Source organism: Neofelis nebulosa, chromosome 12 (assembly GCF_028018385.1).
Source record: "Neofelis nebulosa isolate mNeoNeb1 chromosome 12, mNeoNeb1.pri, whole genome shotgun sequence".
Taxonomy (NCBI): domain Eukaryota; kingdom Metazoa; phylum Chordata; class Mammalia; order Carnivora; family Felidae; genus Neofelis; species Neofelis nebulosa.
In genome coordinates, this window is record NC_080793.1 from 83,437,931 (window position 1) to 83,454,391 (window position 16,461).

General features: G+C 48.4%; 1 protein-coding gene across 1 annotated transcript in view; it reads right to left on the minus strand.

Annotated features, from left to right (window-relative positions):
• Nucleotides 1-264: 264 nt before the first annotated feature.
• Nucleotides 265-16,461, minus strand: part of ENTREP1 (endosomal transmembrane epsin interactor 1) — a 67,671-nt gene continuing 51,474 nt past the window's right edge. Inside the window, exons 5-11 of the mRNA XM_058695750.1 lie at nt 15,471-15,578; nt 15,249-15,382; nt 8,986-9,115; nt 8,738-8,816; nt 6,948-7,106; nt 4,140-4,432; nt 265-1,101 (exon numbers count right to left, since the gene is read on the minus strand). Of these exons, the coding sequence (XP_058551733.1) occupies nt 898-1,101; nt 4,140-4,432; nt 6,948-7,106; nt 8,738-8,816; nt 8,986-9,115; nt 15,249-15,382; nt 15,471-15,578 (1,107 nt within the window). The 3' untranslated portion in view covers nt 265-897. The remainder of the gene's footprint in view (nt 1,102-4,139; nt 4,433-6,947; nt 7,107-8,737; nt 8,817-8,985; nt 9,116-15,248; nt 15,383-15,470; nt 15,579-16,461) is intronic.

A 16,461-nucleotide genomic window follows, 5' to 3' on the forward strand; every position in this document is an offset into this window, starting at 1 on the left:
AATCCCCTGTCTGTAATGACTGATCCGCTGCTCACGGCCCAGCTAGAAGGAAGCCGTTCCCTGAAGCCACTCAGCCAAGCGCTGGCTGAATGGACGAAGGTCGCGTTGTGATCCCCAGGGGGATGGTGCTTTGGAAATGAAGCCGGTTTGGTGGTCTGTCTGGACCTGAGCAGCTGCCCACCTCTGCTTCAAGTGTTCAGCCCTTCCTAAGGAAAGGCCTAGGTCACCTAGACACGTGCAAATGGTATACACCGAGCCCAGAGGTCCAAAGTACTCATTTTTATTCTCCGCCAGGCCTTAGCCGTCTCTAGTTTCGCAAGCACGAGTAAATGGAATCAACAAGACCCTCTCCCAAACATTTTTCGTCACGATTTGTCACTGAACGAGTTCCCCGTTTTTCCTAAAGAGACTGTGATTTGAGGGTGACCTAAAATGAAGCTTGACAAGTGCAGAAGACATGGGGGTTAATCGTCCTGCCTCTGTGCCCACTGCTCTCCCAGGGAGCAGCGAAAGGCTGCGGGAGCTATCAAGAGCGGCCCAGCAGATCTGTCCTTCCACTGAGGGAGGCACGCGGCGAGGAAGAGAGCCACGGGGCGTGAGGTGGGCAAAGATTCACTAGCCCACTTTCTGCCCAGGTGACCTGGCAGAGGCCTCCAGATCTGTGCATCCAAAAGCCAAAAGTGCCCGGAAGAACCTGCCTGTCCACCCCTGAATGCGCTCAGTCAGCAGAACGAGGTGCCAGAGAGGGGGGACAAATGTCCTCCAGCATGCCCCCCCTTTTAAGGAGTTCCCGGAGGGCGCGCCAACTCCCAGCCAGGGGACCCCGTGGTTGGGGGATCATTCCTCCTTCCGGGTCCATCTTCCTTCCTGCCCCCCCAGGGGCCTGGCCTCACAGGTTCACAGGACAGTCTCCCGGATGACGCCGATGAGGCTGTGGGGCCGCTCGGCCTCGGCTCGCCGGGGCCTCCTCTGGGCTCTCGGCCTCCCCGCCGGGACGAAGGTGCTGAGGTCCCCGCAGCTCTGCAGGTGCAAGAGTCCAGGCTGTCTCCGGGAGGGTGGCACGTGGGCCCTGGAAGTGCTGGGCTGCAACGGGGCCATGATCTTGGGGAGAAGAAGAGGGTGAGGGACACGTTAAGCTTCACCACATGAGGTCCCTGCAACCGGCCTCCTCTATCCATCCATGCACTCTGCAGCTCAGTTGCTTTGGAAAAGAAAATAGGCTGTTTTCCCCACGTGGAACACAACTGGAATTCACAGATGCTTTCAACAGACTGACTGCCTCTTTTCTAACGTTCCTACGAAATTCCCCCAATTTTCTATGGTGTCGGCTGCCCACCTGCCTCACTTTACCTCCCGGGTCTCCACGTTTCTGGAGGGGACAGGAGCTGGTGACGTGGATTCCCAGCTCCCCGACAGCAATTGTGACGTGGGGCTGGAGCATCAGTAGTTCTAACAGGAGCCCAGGCGACAGCAATGTGCTTGAAAAGTGAGTAACTACCAGTCTGGCATGGAGTCCAGCTAATGAGGTTAGAAAATGTCAACCGAAACCAGCGACGCTTCCAATCAACCTGACAACCCTTGGATAAAAAACACAATAAACAGCATAAAAACTAAGCCACTCTATTTGTAAAATGTTTCAGAACGGTTCTACTGCTCGATCTGTTTTGCAGCGGAGCACATATGTGACTTTAAACATGTCAGACTAGCACTTACTTCGTAAAATGGCAAAAATACAGGGAATTCCTCATCTAATTGGGATTGACGAGGGGAGAATTGTTGGGTAGGTACATGGAAGTTTCCAGAAGTGGCACAGTCATGACTATATGACCTGTAGTACTGTTAGTGACTTGAGAAAAACCCGGGTGCTTCATTACGACCTGTGATTGTTCTATCAGAAAACAATCACTGGGATGACTTTTTGTCTCATTTGTACCATTCTGAGAGTTAAAAAAAAAAAAAAATTTTTAATGTTTGACAGAGAGAGAGAGAGAAAGAGAGAGAGTGTGAGTGGGGGAGGGGCTGAAAGAGAGGGAGACACAGAATCTGAAGCAGGATCCAGGCTCCGAGCTGTCAGCACAGAGCCCGACGCGGGGCTCGAACCCAGGAACAGTAAGATCATGACCTGAGCTGAACTCGGACGCTTCACCGACTGATCCACCAGGGCACCCCTGTACCATTCTGAGATTTTAAGGTCATGGGAAGAAAATCCCTCCAAGAGATGGACATTAAATTTTGCTACCATACTGTTATTATATTTGTCCTTCTGGTTAAAAAGAAAACTCCAGCAATCATAGACGTCAATTGTCATTACGTGTAAATTAGGGCAAGTGGTTTTGACACAGATAAAAATTAAAATGGCTCTAAAAAGGCATTCTAGTAATACCAGGAAAAGTAAAAATGTGCAAAGCTGAGTGGAGTCAGAAATAAAAGCTCTCCTTCTGCTTGTCCCTACTTCCTTCTGTCTGGGGAGAGACGTGGCCGCTGGGGGCCACTCCTGGAAGGAGCCAGCAGATGACCCGGAGTCCACTGCAGCAATCCCAGTGCCTGAACTTTTATCCAGACTCGGCACAAAGACCCGACAGACATTCGCGGTGACGGCATCTGTCGAACTGAAAGTGCTTGTTCTTTTTCCCCAAAGCTGTTTTCCAGAGGAGCCCGTGCAGAAGGTCCAAGCCAATGGCTTGGCAGATACGCCAGCTCTCACCTCCCTAGGGCTTGGCAGCCTTGCACAAGTGGCTCCACATGCTTGCTGTTTCTCGGGCTGTCGGGGCTGGACAGAGAGGAGGAGGTAGGGAATGACTTCCGGCGTGGGCCCGGGATATGAGGATGTAAATGTCTCCCCTACACAGACACTAAGAAGAGCCTGACCCAAGACCACAGGCTGACCACTGGTTTAGAAAGCAGCCAACAAGAGGGTCTCCGGTTCATGTACCTGCTCATGTGAGTAATCAGATGTCTCTTCTACTCCCCTGGGTCCCCTGAGGGGCCAGGAGAGAAACTGGCTTCTGTCAAAAGAGGCCAGCAGGTAGAAAGGGGAAACGGAAAGGAAGATGAACAGGGACTTTGTCCGTCTTAACAACTCATCGAGGACCCTGTGGCAACTTCCCTTGGGCCCAGCAGCCCAGTGTATGCATTGGGCACTTAATGCACACAGACACCGGCAGGCATCACCCGTGAGCCACTGTGCTCTGAGATCTACCATGGCTGCCCCTCATACAAGGGGCAACAAAGTAAGTGCCTAAAACATAATGGCTTTTAAAAGAGGTAGGTAATTAAAGCTGTGACCCATCCGCAGTTCTCATCAGGAGCAAACCCTCTTCATTCAGAGGTACAGGGGTGGAGACCATCCAGTCCAAGGCTTCACTTTTTTAAAAAATAAGAAAACTGGGGCACCTGGGTGGCTCAGTCAGTTAAGTGTCCGACTCCTGATTTCGGCTCACGTCATGATCTCATGGTTCATGAGTCTGAGCCCCACATCGGGCTCTGTGCTGATAGTGCAGAGCCTGCTTGAGATTCTCTCTCTCTGTCTCTCTCTCTCAAAATGAATAAATACACATTAAATAATCAAATAAAATAGGTAAAAATGAGAAAACCGACACCCAAATGGATTATATTACATGCCCAATGTTATCTTTCCACTGGGTGACTTCAGATTAGGGAATTGCCTTGTGGTTTTTAATCTATGCAGAGGAAAAGGCATTTATTCCTTTAAGTCCTATTGGTTTAGATATCTTGCCAATACTTCATGGGAATATCAATAGCTCCCAGAACGCTGCCAATTTTAAAATTCAGGGATGTCCAACATTGCCACAGGGCTGAGAAACCATGCCCTATCAATCAATGCCCAGACTCCTTGCTTTTCTGCCCGAGCTGCACCCCTTTCTTTTCCCAGGAGTGTTTCCACATCCTAGGAAAATCACTTTCTCTCCCTGGGCCAAGGAGCCTGTGGAAAAGTCATCACACCTGAAAAGAAAGGGCTTCAGCTTCTTCTCTCTCCCTCCCCAGACCTCCTAAGAATCCCAATTCCCTTGATACATGACCAGGAACTTATGTGCCTTGGACTGGAAATCAGAGAAGCTGCCTCAGCTGCCATGGAAACAAGTTCTCCGACTCGCGCCCGAGATGAGTAATAAAACTACCTGTTCGAGGAAACTGGCACTCGTGATGGCCTCCTCCATGTGCTCCTCATCAGACTTCAGAACAGATTTAATGTTCTCGACGAGCTCATGGATGTCTGGGGTCATACTGCAGGAGGACTGCTCCAGGAACCTGGCCACCAGCAGCTTGGTGTCCATGTAGGACTTGTAATCTATCAGGGACCGAGGCCGGCATCGTGAAGCTCTGCATCTCAGACCTCTCCTCAAGGTCACCGTGGCCAGCTGCGGTCTTCCCTCTGTCTGCGTGGCAGCTTCACAGCTGAGCACCGGGGCAGCTGTGGGCAGAGACAGACAATACGTGCCCGTTGGCCACGCCCCCGTGAACGCACGCCTGGACGGAGACAGTGAGGGCCACTAAACTTGGCGTGGAAAGCATGTTGCAAATGCCAATGACCATGCACGTCTTGCTTTTCGTCTTGCAGAGGGAAAAATAAAACAACAACGACGACGACACAAACTTATTCCCTGAAGTTCCAAAAGGACATGTCCCCGAAGCATTTTATTGTGCCACATAAAACACAACCACCAAGCTGAAGACAGATGATAGAGAAGAGCATCCAGAATGCAAACTGCAATGGAGCAACGGTTCCATGGAGTAATGACTGGTAAGTGGGGATGGGTGGCGAGCAGGAAACAGGAAAAGAGATGGCCGGCCCGATGAAAGAATGTTCCAAGGGGCGGGGGGGAAGGTGAAGGTGGCACTTAGACTGAGGAGAGACAAGACTGTGGGATGAATGGAGTGCTCTGCTCCCTTTGACTGTACCTTTGCCCTAAACATCCTCAGGGCATGGTGCTGACTTATGGATGCTCACACCATGGCTGGGAGGTAGCTCTATGGCTGACTATTAAGGAGAGAAAAATCTAGGTGCAGAAAAACCACATGTCATTCTCGAAGTCAACACATGGCCTGGGAAATCCACCTCAGGCCCTAATTTCCACAGCTACCTACATCAGAAGGGTTTCAGGACCAGCAGAACATTACTGCACCATCAAGTGGGTGAAGTGAAACTCAGACCTGGTCTCCACGTTTTCGTCAGCCAGCCAGCAGCCCTCAGCGTACACGACACTGGAGAATTGAGTCTGTGAAGGCCTGACAAGCGGAAATTTGATATTCGAGGAAGAAAGGAGGCGGAGGGTGGGAGAACAGGAGGAGGAAGGGGAGTACTCCTTTTCCTCTGGAGAAAAGTAGACATGGGGAGCTCTAAACAGGGGTTAGTGGCATCCTCCAGGCTGCCATGTGCATGTTCCCACACAGGGCAGGAGGTTTTCAGAAATGCTCCCTACAGACACTCATGTGTGAGGATAGTCAGGGACTGCATACTGTCACTGGAGGGCCATCTGGTCCCTTCTACAACTGAGGGCTCCAACAGGTAAACATGTGTCATCCTTGCCCCCGCAGCACTGCAGAATGGGGAAGGGGCTCTGGAAGGATCTCACTAAGCTCTTCAGACAGCCAAGTTCCCATGGAAGCAGGCAGGTGGCCAGCTCGAGTCCTCAACTTCCAGGTAGGGTAGAGACCCTCTGTGAAATGGGCTTGGGGAGCTGAGGGGCCAGGCTGCTGGCCTGTGGGCTTGCAGAGGTGCTCAGTCCCAGGCGGTGGGACTCCTCCAGCACAGAAGACAAGAGGAATGTTCCCTCTGGCGCCCACAAGGTCAGTCCAGAGCTGTGGCAAACAACACAGGCTGTCAGAGGGACAGAACCAACACTACAAGTGGGGGGAGGGGACAACACGGGGCCCCAAAGAGAGCAGGGGGAGAGCGTTTGCAAAGTCGTATTTGCATCGAGCTTCAGGAGAGCGGAGGCCACTTGTTAGAACAGGTCACCGAAAGAAGCCTGTACTGGTAGCCTTACAGTTTCATTGTCTTCCTTTATTTCCTTTATTTTTTACAATTTTCCACAATGAAGAGCTATTTGGTATTCACGTATTCAGGTATTCATGTATCCAGAAAAAGGACTCAATGTTCTTTACATTTTTAAAAATTTTTACATTTGGGGGGTGCCTGGGTGGCTCAGTTGGTGGAGCATCTGACCTCGGCTCAGGTCATGATCTCTCAGTTCATGGGTTCGAGCCCCACATCGGGCCCTCTGCGGTCAGTGTGGAGCCCACTTTGGACTCTCTGCCTCCCTCTCTCTGCTCCTCCTCTGCCCACGTGCACACATTTGCATGCACTCTCTCAAAAATAAATAAACGTTTAAAAAAACTTTATTTAAAAATTTTTAATTAAAAAAATTTTTTTGATTTAAAATTATACAAATAACATCTATACACAAACTCAAAACGGAGAGGGAGAAAACTGGAGTGAGTCTCACTCTGGCTAAAGTTCTCAAAACAAGCCAGATTTAAATAACTCAAGTACTCATACACAGTAAAAAAAAAAAAAAAAAAAAAAAAAAAAAAAAAAAAAAAAAAAGATAAATCAAAAGAGAGGGGGTAAAAAAAATACAGCCCTTTAGCTTTTTCCTTCAGAGAGAAGGTTTATTTCCACAGGACTGTGAGCACCCAGAAATCAGAGTCAGGTTTGCATTGTTTTCTTCACATAGTAGCACTCCACGGTCACGTGCAACCAAATGCTTTTGCTAACAATGACTTGAAAAACTCAATACCAGTCTTAAAAGATGTGGCAGATATATATTCCTAATGTGCATGCAGAATACCTTATTTTCCCAAGACCTCTTAACCTCTTTCTAGACATCTCTTAAACTGCCCCCACCCCACCCCCAGCTTTCACCAGGCACCTTCGGGCAAACACGTGCACGGGGCCCTGCAAGTAGCTTGGGGAGTGCCATCACCTCTCTCCGCGGAATGATGGAGCACAGGGTCGCTCCTGGATCTCGCCCTCAGCTGCGGCGGGGCTCTCCAGCTGCCCGCAGGACGCAGCTGGTTTGCATCGGGCGCTGACACGGATCCACTTTCTTCTCCAGGTGTGTTAGGACTGTCCCCACCTGATTCTTTTTTTAAAAAAAAAAGAGAAACGCACATTATTTCACCAGCTGCAGCCTTCAAAATGTTGGGCAGGAAACACCTGTGAGCCCCAACCTGTAGGGGCAGGAAAATACAGTGAACAACATTTGCTTCGGCTCCCGGCCCAGTGAGTTTTTACTTCCCAGCACTGTGGGAACCGCCGCCTCTCCAAACCATCCCTCCACACCTAAAACAAGCAAACAAACAACTTTAAGTCGAAGAGCAGAGCAAAATAAAGAAGCCATTCCAAAATGTCAGGGTGTGTGTGTGTGTGTGTGCGTGTGTGTGTGTGTGTGTGTGTGTGTGCGCATGTTTGTTTTCCTAAGAGTGTTAGAATCTTCTCCAGGGAAAGCTCCTGGCCACTTTCCCGTTTCTGAGAATTCAGGGTGAGCTTGCGTGGGTGGAAGTACATGCCTGCCTGGGTAAGGTGACTGTGAGGGCTGCAGACCAAAGGCAGAAAGACGAGGCATTTGCACGGCCCAGAGTGGAGGCCAGGCTCGGGAACTCCTGAAGGCCAAGGGAAAGAGCCAGGGCCGCTGAGCAGATAGGTAAAACCACTCAAGAAAGGGGTGACTTCTGCTCAGGATGACCAAATCACGTCATTTGTGAGCCTGAGTGTGGTCTGGACAACTTTTTTTAAGAAGTGCAAGAATCCCAAACATGCTTAGGAGGGAGAACGGAGCTGCATTATTCGAAGATGGAAGGTGAGCAGAACAGAGACCTGTTCCAAATGGCGCCACTGAAAATTCACCTCCGTCGAAAATAGCTACACTTGATCCATTATTTATCACCACTGCCATTTTGTGCTGGTGGACAGTTTTCTGGGCCATTTAAAACCTCTCCAAAGAAAGAAAGCTGTAACAGTGTTCCCTTAAAGGACAAGGATAGCTGTAAACTGACTCTAGCGTTTTGAGGCAGGACTGAAAATCAGCATTCACTCTGTGTGAAGGCAGCGTGACATAGACCCTAGGTTAAAAATGACAGCGCAATCTCACAGAAAATCATCCTGAAATCAACAAAACTCCTTTTTCCCTTTAAAAGAGCCCAGCTTATTTTAACAGGAGAAAGAAAATCTGAGATGGGAAAACATGGGACTGCCAAATTATAATCTATAATCCATTTCACAGGGCGAAGAGCCTTGTTACTCCTCAAAGATTCTTCTTATAATTTTTTTGTCATGTTTATTTATTTTTAAGAGAGGGAGCCAGACACAGAGAGGGAGCCAGACACAGAGTGCGAGCAGGGGAGGGGCAGAGAGAGAGGGAGACACAGAATCCCAAGCAGGCTCCAGGCTCTGAGCTGTCAGCACAGAGCCCAACGCAGGGCTTGAACCCATGAACTGTGAGATCGTGACCTCAGCCGAAGTTGGACGTTTAACCGACTGAGCCAGCCAGGCGCCCCACTCCTAAAAAAATTCTAAGGATATCTTTATTTCTGTTTACATAGTATCTCCCACTTGCCAACCTTAACTGTTGACAGTACTTTTACACCTGGACAAAGGATACAGTGTGGACCACTGGCTCCAAGGTATCTGACCCCCAACAAAGTATCCTATAGGTCACCATTTTGATTCTTACGCTACTGAACCCTGAGTTTGAGCAGTGATAATGTTTATTACCTTGAGTCACTGGCATGCAGATTGGCTCCAAGGGGCTCATGGCACCTTCTGATCCTTCTGGCATGTGGAATGAAGATCCCTACGTCACAGGAGAAAAGAGGGTTATCTGGTGATACTCAACCCCACCCCCATCTGGACTCCACTGAACTTCAGAGCAAGTGCAGGGCCCAGTCTCCCGCCGTTCTCTGTGCCCCATGCTGCACCTCCTACTAGCAGTCAAGGTACCAAGGAGAAACTATAGACTGTACCTGCTCCTGGTCCGTCTGGCTCACCACAGCCTCATAGGGAGGCGGGGGGTCCAAAGGACAGAACACTTCCACACCTTTGATTCGCGCTCCGTAGATATGTGGGAGTGGAATAACATCAGGACCGACCATCCTAGAAAAAGCATCTTGGCATCAGGAAGCAGATTCTACGGGAATTCCGCGCATCCGACAGCAGCTGCAACTAACTGCATGGTGGCCTTTGCCCGTGGAGGGTCATCCACTGACAGCGTGGATGACCCCTCACTCCTCCATGACCATCTCCCGGCCCTGGAGCAGGGGATAGTCTAAGCTGCTCTCCGATGGAAAGCCCAGAGTTTCTTAGGCAAGTGCAATGCCATCATTCCTTTTATGATTTTCAATGTCTTTACTTGTTTTTGAGAAAGAAAGAGACACAGCAAGTCAGGGAGGGGTGGAGATAGAGAGAGACACAGAATCTGAAGCAGGTTCCAGCACAGAGCTGACAGCACAGAGCCTGATGTGGGGCTTGAACTTAACGAACCATGAGATCATGACCTGAGCCGAAGCCATGTGCTCAACCGACTAAGCCACCCAGGTGTCCCTGCCATCATTCCTTTTAAATCCAAAGCAAGCCATAATCCCAAAGACAGAAAGCAGGTTAATGGCTGCCAGGGGCTGGGGGGAGGGGATTGGGGCATAACTGCTCAGTGGGTACCAGCCTCCCTGGAGGTGATGAGATCGCTGCAGAACCAGATGGGGGTGGAGGTTGCACAACATGGTGACTGTACCAAATGCCACTCAATGGTACGCTTTCCAATGGTTCCACTCATGTTATGAGAATGTCACCTCAATGAAAGACAAAAACAAAACTAGGAACTCAGGGAAGCTCAATTATTTCTTACATTAGGATACGACAGATTTCTTGCCTGGGCTTCCCTAATGTCTGATTCGTGGAAACTCACTCACGGAAACTCACTGTTTGTTAAATAGTTGAAGGGATGAATTAATTTTTCCAGAAAAGCAAGCGACATCACAGTTCAAAGACAAAGCGGTGTACTGCAGGAGGAGTCACAGAGTAACCCATCTTAAATGTAGTCAGTCAACAAACACTGACTGAGCACTTGCTTCATGCCAGGCACTGTGGCTTTTGTCCTGTGAGTGAGGGACCCTCCAAAGCAAATAAATGAAGAAACAGGGGCGCCTGGGTGGCTCAGTCAGTTGAGAGTCCAACTTCAGCTCAGGTCATGATCTTGCAGTTGACGAGTTCGAGCTCCTCATCGGGCTCTGTGCTGACAGTTCAGAGCCTGGAGCCTCCAGGGATTCTGTATCTCCCTCTCTCTCTGCCCCTCGCCCACTCATGCTCGGTCTCTCTCTGTGTCAAAAATAAATAAACGTTAAAAAAAATTTTAAATGAAGAAACAAATCTCAAGACTTTCTGCCTGTGTTTGTAAAAAACTACACACGCGCACGCACGCAAAAAGGTTGTAAAGAACCTAAATTATAAAATGGTAGCTTAAAATACACAGACTCTTGTACCTGTTGACCAAACTTCAAGTTATAAAATAAATAAGTCCTACGGATATAATACACAGCAGGGTGAACTGCCGTTGATACTATTGTATTGCATATTTGAACGTTGCTAAGAGAGTAAACCCTAAAAGTTCTCAACCCAAGAAAAACAATCCTGTTACTATGTGTGGTGATTTACCACGGTGATCACTCCACAATATACACAAATCTTGAATTCTTATGCTGTACACCTGAAGCTAATAGAATGTTCTAGGTCAATTATATCTCATTCTTTAAAAGACACAAGGAAGACCAGAACATCTGTACTCAGGCTGTGGAGTATTAGAGAATGAAAATAAGGGACAGGAGCAATAGTCGAACGTCTGTTCTTGAAATGTGAAAATGGGACGTAACCTGAAGAGACTGGTGACAGATTCTGGGCCAGCTGGGTGCAGGGCCTGCTTTCCTCAGAAAGCTGCTCTGGGGGGTTACGGTTGTTTCATCTTATTCCTGTGCCCACTCTGGTGGAGGAAAAAAGTTGAAAAACATGTGATGTTCTTTTTTCCTAACGATACAACCAGTGAACAAGGAGGCTCATTTCACTCAGTGAGCCCTAGGGACTCCTCCTGTCCTCTCCAGAGCCATCTTTCCTGTACTCCCAAAACCCTCAGCCAGCTCCCCCTGCGCTTCTTTTTTTTTTAAGTTTATTTATTTTTGAGAGAGACAGACACAGCGTGGGTGGGGGAGGGGCAAACGGTGTGGGGCGGGGGAGCGGGGAGGGGAGACAGAGAGAGAGAGAGAGAGAGAGAGAGAGAGAGAGAATCCCAAGCAGGCTCCATGCTGCCAGCATACAGCTCGATGTAGGGCTTGAACCCACGAAACCTCGAGATCATGACCTGAGCCAAAACCAAGAGTGAGACGCTTAACCGACCGAGCCACTCAGGCGCCTGCCTCCCCTTGTGTTTCTTCACTGCAACGTCCTCCCCAGGAAGGTGACTACCCCCAGCTTTGCCAATTTGTTTGTTAGCTCTGGTGGTCTTTTGTTTGATATTCCCCACCCAGTGGCTACCTGTATGTTCACAGAGAAGAGAGGTCTTGTTTGGGGCCAAGAGGTCAAACCGACCTCCATTTTAAATATTAAACTCTTCAAGAAGGAAAACTAGGGGGAAAGGGGGCACATTTTCTCTAAATTGACTGCAAATGAATGGCTTCTTATGGTAGTTACTATAATGACCAAGAAAGCCTCTGTTTGATAGAAGATGCTTCTAGAGGAGAAAAGGAAAGTTCCTTTCCTATTAAATAGTTTTCTTTTTTTTTTTATTTTTTTTTTTTTAATTTTTTTATTTTTTTTAAATTTTTTTTTTCAACGTTTTTTATTTTTATTTTTGGGACAGAGAGAGACAGAGCATGAACGGGGGAGGGGCAGAGAGAGAGGGAGACACAGAATCGGAAACAGGCTCCAGGCTCCGAGCCATCGGCCCAGAGCCTGACGCGGGGCTCGAACTCACGGACCGCGAGATCGTGACCTGGCTGAAGTCGGACACTTAACCGACTGCGCCACCCAGGCGCCCCTTAAATAGTTTTCTCTATTTCACCTCCTTTGGGTACACAGGGATCTGGGGAGGGAAGCAGGTCTGCTATGACCTGGCAGGTTTTCTCCTGATCCCTCGTGGCTCCTGACCCCAGCTAGGGAGTAGAATCACCCGGGGAGGTTTGCAAACTATGGAAGGCCCAGGCCTCACCTCTAGAAAGTCTGTGCTAATTGCCTGTGGTGGGGCCCACACAGATAAAGAGATTTTTGTCTCTTAAAAATCAGCTAAGCGGCCATGTGACACCACAGCTGAAGAAGGAATCTGGGGCTCAGAAATGGTAAGAGATCCCCCAAGGGCAGCCTGGTAACAGACTCCAGAGTTTGGGCTCTTTCAAGTTCATCCCAAACTCTCCAGGAAGGCTTCACTACTGAAGGTAGAAAGAAAACCCCAACAGACCATGCCAAATGCATTCTGCTTTACGTTGACCACTAGGCCTTGAGAACTCAGGCAAGGGTCATACAGCAACTCATACGACCAAAGAGTGGTCCTCCCCTATGTCCTGGAACAGTGATGTGGACGCCAGGCAAGGGTGCACTGAGTACCGAGTCGCCCACCAGCACAGCCTGGCTCCACTTGAGTTTGGGTTTTGAACTTCATTAGGAAAGGAAATGAGCTTATTATGTTTACCACCAAGAAACAAATTGCCCGTGTTATGCTTTCCATAATCTTGAGTTTTCCATAACACATTACATCACCATGGTTCAACTAGGTCCACAGTCACGGAATAGGTCAGAAGCTCTGCTTCTTGACTCCTGGCTCCAACCAATTTCTGAGGATGGGGGGCTCCCCGGGGTGACGGAAGAAGAAGACGCAGCCCCTGCTGCCCTTACAAATCAAGTCACGAGACAGAAACCCATCTTTGCACAGAAACCTTCACTGCAATCAGGTTTCTGTTTATGATGGTAATTTGAGAAGCCCTTTCTCAGGGAGGTACCAATGCACGAAGTGGTTGTATTTATAGAAGTAAAATAAATAAACTTCTCTGAGAGGTCATGATATCTTACAGGAAGTGGGAGCTTCCATTGTGTGAAAACTCTTAACCGGTTGTGGAAATACTAAAGAAAACATTCATCAATCTTCTTGCCTGCCTGCTTACAAGAAAGAAAATTACCAGTTAGAGTTGAACAGCTAGTGTCTATAAGGTAGATAGCTAAAAATCTAGCAAAGTCGGCCAAATTTAAGAATGCTTTTGATACAATATGTATGCAAAGGTGAATACATTTAGCCATTTTAGTAAGGAAAGTGGACCGTCCTCTGATACTGGGAGAATTGCAGAAAATAAGGGTGTTTGCCCATTGGAGATATGATCTCGGCCTCCAGGTATATACTTCAGGCCCAGCAGTGTCTTCTTTCTCACAGGGATGGATTACTTTAACACCCCCCTCCATGTTCCTTCTGGCAAGTTCTGAAAGGCAAAGCTCTTGAGGAGATGCTTGTCTGGATTTGGAGAGGACAGTCTCAGGACTCAGAGGGGCAAATCCAGGGATGCACCCAAAGGTGGATATACCCACATTGATAAGCATTACTATGGAGGAACTGATAAGAGAAATGGAAGAGAGGGGAAGGGAAGTGGGGAGGGGCACTGCTGGACAGCAGGACTCCTACACCCGCATGAGTCACTTTCCCTTTCTGCCACCGCAGGAAATTAAATCTGTCTGTTGCCTCCTCGTAGGTCAACCAAGGGCTCACCCACAGCATCAGAAAGCCAATTAATTCTTCTTCCTGAAGAGGGCATTTCTCTTCCCAACCATGAAATAACAGGCATTTTCTACAGCCTTCCAATATGTCCACTGCACACAGCCTGAAACTGGGCTACAGTATGAACAAATGTGTTCTAGGTGCACAAGGAATATGTGTTCTATTGCTCTGTCTCTCTGGCCGCTGTAATTCTTGGCTCATTTCCTAAAAGACTAGGGAAGTCATCCTAGCCCCCAAAGCTTTGACATTCCAGTGCACCACCCCTTGAACAACAGGGAGGCTGAGCTGTCCTCCGTGCACCCAGAAGCTGTCCCCTCCAGCTTTGTGGCCATCCCTACCTGCCCCTAGGTGGGTGAGCAGAGGAGGGCATGGAGATGGGGTTTAGGTACAACTCTGAGCGACAAGGCAGGAAGACAACCCACTGAAAAGAACATTAACGGCATCTGTGTAGTGGCTCCCACTGGTGGCCTATTTCAAAGCCACATGTGGCTGCTCTGAGCATTAGAAAATGGATTTCCAAAAACCTCAAGCCTGGCACCAAATTTGACAACTCTCCTTTGGGTGCCTTGGGGATTAAAAGTAGAAATTCCTGGCCCTCTGAATATTGAGCTAAAGACACCAGTCTTAGAGAATTCAGAGATTTTTCTTTTGGAAGCTTAAATATAGTTTGCTTATCCTTTAAATTCAGCTTAAGATCACTTCATCCAGAAAGCCAACTCTGGCTGGCTGACTCTGCCTTCAAGCTCTCTGCAGCCCATTCACAACCATGGGTTATGTGGGCCTCCTCTGTGCACCCAAATCTCTCTCTTGAGATCTACTATGATCCTTGCAATACTCCTCCATAATGACCCAGACTCTGAGCTATGGAGAGGGGAAGAAGGCAGATCTAACTCATCTGGAATGTCAATAACCCAGCATGGTGACTAGGAAGCAGCCGAGGACTGATTAAATGTTTGTTGAATGAATAAATGAAGTCAATCTTTAAAGAGGTATAATTCTAGAAGTTGCTACCAACCAGAAAAACACATGCAGCATTTCTTTCTGCAAATAGTTATTCCTGAGATTTAAGAAACAAATGATAAATTTTGAGCTAGAATTTGAAAAAGAAAATAAGCATGGTGTCTATTTTTTCTAGACCAGGGAGATGTCATGAATAATTAATCTTTTTTTAATGGCTGGGAAGAATGTCATGATTTGGGAACCTGCTGATGGTGTTATAATGAACATCGATTTGGCCTGACCGTGTTTCCAGGGCAACGGCAGCTCTCAATCTTGTCACATTATAGCAGCCATCTCACTGGGTGTCAGTTTTCCTGGGAAGCTAATTGAAGTGGAAAAAGCGTACCCTTAGGTCAAGGTGTGACTTTTCTTTGGTTTGGCACGGTTTATCAGACAAAAGGGCGGGATGGGGGGGATAGAAAATCCCGGAAAATAACACAATCCTCCATGAGTCCTCACAGAGAGCTGGGGTGGGGGCACCCAGGCTACCTGCGGTTCATCCGGGGTGTGCACGAGTAAAATGTGGCGAAGTAGGAAGGCGGGGGCACTGGCGGCACGAAATCATCGGGGTCTGGGATCCGTCCATGTTCTTCCACCTCTTCGACAGAAATCTGGGACTCATCCTAATGAAACAGCACCTTGGTTAGTCAACGACCTTTGCTACAAAGGCTCAGTGCAACACAGTCCGGGTGTCCCCGTGTCTGGACTTACGATGCAGGATCTTCGGGCTGCAAATATCTGGAGGTAGCGAAGGGCAGCTGCCACCAAGCAGACGGTGGTGGTCAGGGCGTTCAAGGCACACAGGGCGAAAAGAACTTTCTAGAACAGGGAAATAATAACACCACCGAGTACTTCAAAGCTGATGACCAGAAGGCAATATCAAAACTTTTAAAAATAATAATGTTCCAACAAGGCGATTCTCATGAGAAAAACCACGCAAAGGACTTTGACGTTTGGCTTATGGTAAGTGCCAGATAAATGTTGGTTATTATTAGGACTCTCAGGCAGTAATGTATACTTCTTAATTTTAAAAACTGATCTCGGAAGCTTGCTGTCCCCAAAAGCCCTAGGATTACGATTTTTCTTTTTGCAAGCATCAGAATGTGGTCTGGAAACATTCCTTCCAGGAAAGCAGCTGAGTGTCGGTTCTGAAGGTGGGGTCGTCAATGATAGCAGTTCCCAGCCTCCCCCTCCTGCAGCCTCCCAGCAGGACAGTGTGCTGTTTAATCTGTGGCCACGGATTCTATTTCAGGAGCGACCGGCTGGGCTGCCCTGGGCACCTAACTATGACAACGCAGGGGGGCAGGCCAGCCAGAGTGTAAATAGGGCGTCTCTTCTCTAAACACGTCTCAAAATAGCAGGAAAGGCAATTCCAGAAGTTTCTGTTGCCACAGTCCTGGCACCTTAGCAAGGCTTTCCCCAAGAGGGTTTGTGGCTCGGAAAGTTTGGGGGTGACTCAGCTACCACAAAACCAAGAAGCCAAAGAAAGAAGGCCATTTTCACACTCTATACAATTCAGAGAGCTGGCAGCTGAGAGATCCCTCCTTTGAACAAAAAATAAACCCAAAAGAAAGATCTGAAGAAAGCCCGTCTGTCAGTGAGGGATTATCCAAAAGCTAATACCTCAGGGTTCACCAACTGATCTTGTCACTCACGGGACTAGCAGCCTTGCTTAAGTCAGGACACAACTTTCATCCAATTC